The following is a 4,478-nucleotide window of genomic DNA, read 5'->3' on the forward strand; positions in this document are numbered from 1 at the left end:
CAGCGTTCTCGGTGGCACCCTGGACCCCCCGAATCCCAACGAAACGATTCTCCAACCAGGAAATGCAGAACCACCAACCGCCACTGTATTCTCTGTTCGGGACCGCTGTCCGGTACGCCGACCGCGCTGAAATAGTAGTCACGACGCCGATGATCCCAGCGCTCGCCCGGCGGAGAATTCTAACCGACGCCAAAGCAACCGACGACAGAAGCCTAGAGACGGAAGTCATCATCGAGTCACTACAGGTGGTACTAACTATCACAAGATTCCAGTACAGAGGGAGCTTTATCACGCAAATCTACACGCGCAGTCAGGATATGGTTAACCTTGTCCAATGGCCAAGGTCTAGAAAGATCGCGAAGCTCGAACGGATATATGCGCTGGCCAGACAACTAAAAGAACTAGGAATCGGAATCAGATCGTTCACTGCCCACTACCAACGACACTTGAAGGCTTCGACAAGGCCCTTGAGCAGATAGGAAGGGAGGTACAGAGATACGAACCCGCGGAACCAGCCCAGACGGCCCACACAGCGGCCCTGAAACTCGGCAGGGCAGACCAACGCCAAAAATAAGAAGCATTTCGTAAAAGCACAACCGGGAAGTTCATCAAATATCTCGACAAAGCGCTCCCGGGTCGTCATGCGAGAGCACTCTACGACCGCCTCCCGGGTTCCGACGCCGCCCTCCTAGCCCAAATGAGGACGGGTTACTGCAGACTCAACCACTACCTGAAAAAGATCGCTGCAAGTGATACCAGCTCCTGCGAATGCGGAGAAACGGAAACGGTGGAACATTTCCTTCTCAAATGCGGGTTGTGGAATACACCAAGAGCAGGCTTAAGAGCCAAAGTCGGAAGACGGCACGATGATATTGCCTACCTCCTAGGAGCGTACACGTCACTGGAAAAGGATGGACCTATCGACAAATGGAAACCGGATAGAGAGGTAGTTAACGCGACTCTGGCCTTCGCGAAGGAGACAAACAGATTGGACGCACAACGATAGATCCAGACAACATGCCGAGATGTCCTCAATCTCAAAACAACGCTGCGCCGCAAGCAAGAACAGCGTTCCCAATAACCATTTCTCAAAGGAGATTACTTAGAGGGCCCTCAGTATCGGCCATCTCGGCCACTTGGATTTAAACACGGAGGATATGAGTGCAGAGCAGAGTATAGAAAACAGGCATCAACAATGTAAATTAGTCAGCTAGTTCCCCACATGGGCCAACCGATGTTGGCCCGAACGGGCGCAGGAATTGTTGACAGTTTTGGCGTGTCTATCCACACGGAAGCAATAGGTTACGTGGCGAAGAATGTAAAGTGCTTGTATTTCTGTAAGAAGTAGAAGTACCGAACGGGGTAGATATACCCATGACTAAGTAATAGCCGAAGCGGGGAAACAAATGACTAAGTAATGACATCAGATCTTGACAGGAATCAATCAATCAATCAATCGCTGAGAGGCCTGACGGGCGTATGAATCTCTCTCTCTCTTCTCTTCTTTATCTTTCGTTTCGTCGAATACAAGCTGTTTTACTATAGTGATCCATCTCCATGGTCCTCCAAAATAGCACTGTAACAGTGCGCCAATTGAACTACATGATGGTTGCTTCCAACAAAGGTGTGCAAGGGCTAAAATAGGTCTGATATTGTGAAGGAACTGTTTCCTAAAAACTATAAGAGAGGAGATAGGAGACCTCCTTTAATATGCAGGCACTGAACAGGCTTAGCGCTCATGCTAGGCGAGGTTGGAAAGGGCAACACGGAACACTAATAAATAATCCACGAGTGCTCTGGCACCTCCCTTCTTGAGTTGAATCTGAGAAATGGTATGCAATTTGGTGGCGCAGGCAGTGAATTGGGTTTAGGGGAGTAGGACCTGTCCATTTTTAATTTTGTATTACCTTCCTATACAAGCTCTCCCCACACTTTCCTTGAACAGCTTCCCGTTTTCTGCTGCCATTTGGCGTGCCGCAGCATACTAGCTTGCTACACTCCTCTGCAAACGGGAATAAGTCAGGGGGAGTATTTCAAATGTTTACTCGCGAATTCTTTTCCCTAATGAGATGCCGTATTCAATCGGTCTTTTAAGAGCGAGAAGCAGCCGAATATAATTATGCACATTGAGGTCGAGGCAGCGTTAGAAGATTCGTCCTATAAGGGAAAAGAGCGTGTGTGCTTAACTATTCGTCACGTTCCGCCTTGATACGGACGAATAGGGCTCTGGCTACCCCGTTTCTTCATATCCAATCACGAAAAAGGCATTTCCACTTTCAAGATGCGTTCACGCCTTCTCCTCACTGGCCTCGTGTCCTTGGCGGTCGCAGACGTAGTGAATCGAGTCGCAGCACCGTCTGTCGTTGCTCCTGCTCCCCAAGCGACTGTCATCGGCAAACTGGATGACACGATCGAGAGCTTCCGAGGTGTCCCTTTCGCTCAGCCCCCAGTGGGCCACCTCCGATTGCGTCCTCCGCTGCCGTTGAATGCGCCGCTGGGAACCATCGAAGCGACCTCACCAGCGCAAGCTTGCCCCCAGATGTTCTTCAGCACTGCCAATGCCCAACTTCCGGCGAACCTGCTAGGCATCCTGATGAATCTGCCGCTGTTCCAAGAGATCCTAAATGCCGGCGAAGACTGTTTGACCCTCGACATTTTTAGGCCTGCAGGGATCCCAGCGGATGCAAAACTGCCGGTGTTGTTCTGGATCTACGGAGGGGGTTTTCAGCTTGGCTCGACTTCATTGTTTAGCGGCGGCACAATGGTGAAGTCTGCGATCGACTTAAATATGCCTATCATCTTAGTGGGCGTGAACTATCGCATGGGAGGCTTCGGCTTCATGGCCGGGAAGGAGATCAAGGCGGATACGGCCGGAAACTTGGGATTGCTCGACCAAAGGCTTGGTCTGCAATGGGTGGCGGACAATATCGCAGCCTTCGGGGGTAATCCGGATAAGGTTACCATCTGGGGCCAGTCTGCGGGAGCGATCAGTGTCTTTGACCAAATGGTCCTATTTGACGGCGACAACACCTACAAGGGAAAGCCGCTCTTCCGCGGAGCAATTATGAACTCAGGAGGAGTTATCCCAGCCGACCCTATCGACGGAGTTAAGGGCCAGCTCATTTACGACACTGTCGTGAAGAACGCCGGATGCTCAAGGGCGTCCGACACGCTGCAATGCCTGCGCGAGCTCTCCTACAACGACTTCCTAGATGCTGCTAACTCCGTTCCTGCTATGCTGAGCTATTTCTCTGTCTCTCTAGCATATCTTCCACGACCTGATGGCTTCTCAATGACCGATTCTCCTGACGAACTTGGCCTTGCCGGCAAGATTGCTAAAGTTCCATTCATCATCGGTGACCAAGAAGACGAGGGTACTCTGCTCGCACTCTTTCAGTCCAATATTACAACGACGGAGGAGCTAAATACTTACCTTAATACGATCCTCTTCCCCTTTATTGATAGGCCGATCATCGAAGGTCTTGTCGATACCTACGGAAAGAGCTTCATAGAAAGTATCGTCGAAAACTCGCCGTTCCGGACTGGATTGGACAATAATTGGTATCCGCAATTCAAGAAACTAGCCGCCATTCTGGGCGACCTTACGTTTACACTAACGAGGCGCGCCCTTCTTGACGGCATCGCTCTCGTTGCACCCGAAATTCCGTCTTGGTCATACCTTGCATCCTACGGCTACGGCACGCCTATTCTTGGCACATTCCACCTCTCAGATCTACTTCAAGTTTTATATGGCATTATGCCAAACTATGCCAGTAGATCGATCCATTCGTACTATTTCAGCTTCGTACACAACCTAGATCCGAATATCGGTGCCCACACGTACATGAAGTGGCCGCAATGGAAGGAAGGGAAGAAATTAATGAACTTCTATGCTAATCAGGCATTGATAATGAATGATGACTTCCGACAGGATTCATATGAGTTTATAATGAAGTACCGGACTATGTTTAAGATTTAAAGAATAATTTAAAGAAAGGATGTTGGAATTCCATTGCCCCTATGGTTCCCAATTTGAACATTGTCACTAGAGGTCCGAAACGAATACGAATAATATGAATAATATGAATAATTTGCGAATATGAATAAAGTCTTGGCGAATAATGTGAATGTAAGAGTCTCACTGTCGGGAATCTCCAATCGTGAGGCAAACATTGAATTGTTGCTATGAAGGAGGAATCTATCTAAGGTGTGCGAGGCGTTTATCTGTTCTGGTGTTTACAGAGCAAACGGGCCACAGGGCCACAAGGCATCCAGGTCTGCGGACCTCTGATCCATCACACTACCCCCTCCTTCAAAACACGCGAAGTCCACTGAGCGCTCTATCTAATGATACAATGAGGTCGTCGTCCTAATCATCTTTTTCTTCAATCAATTTGGGCGCAAGCTGTGCCCAGAGCTCGTCATTTGTAAAGGCTGGGTGGATGTCCGGCGCGTCCTTGTGTTTCTCGTGATACGCG

The 4,478-nt window shown here is 49.5% G+C and overlaps 1 protein-coding gene across 1 annotated transcript; it reads left to right on the forward strand.

Moving 5' to 3' along the window:
• The first annotated feature begins 1,987 nt into the window (after window positions 1-1,987).
• On the forward strand, window positions 1,988-4,029 carry P152DRAFT_457467 (putative extracellular lipase). Its single transcript, XM_033679229.1, has one exon. The coding sequence runs from the start codon at window positions 2,282-2,284 to the stop codon at window positions 3,977-3,979; it is 1,698 nt and encodes a 565-aa protein (XP_033535734.1). The 5' UTR covers window positions 1,988-2,281; the 3' UTR covers window positions 3,980-4,029.
• Window positions 4,030-4,478: the final 449 nt, after the last annotated feature.

Source organism: Eremomyces bilateralis, assembly GCF_010015585.1.
Source record: "Eremomyces bilateralis CBS 781.70 unplaced genomic scaffold P152scaffold_6, whole genome shotgun sequence".
Lineage (NCBI taxonomy): Eukaryota > Fungi > Ascomycota > Dothideomycetes > Eremomycetales > Eremomycetaceae > Eremomyces > Eremomyces bilateralis.

Bases quoted from the DNA above. Each gene is read 5' to 3' on its own strand.
- P152DRAFT_457467 (XM_033679229.1), top strand. From the start codon at position 2,282: ATGCGTTCACGCCTTCTCCTCACTGGCCTCGTGTCCTTGGCGGTCGCA.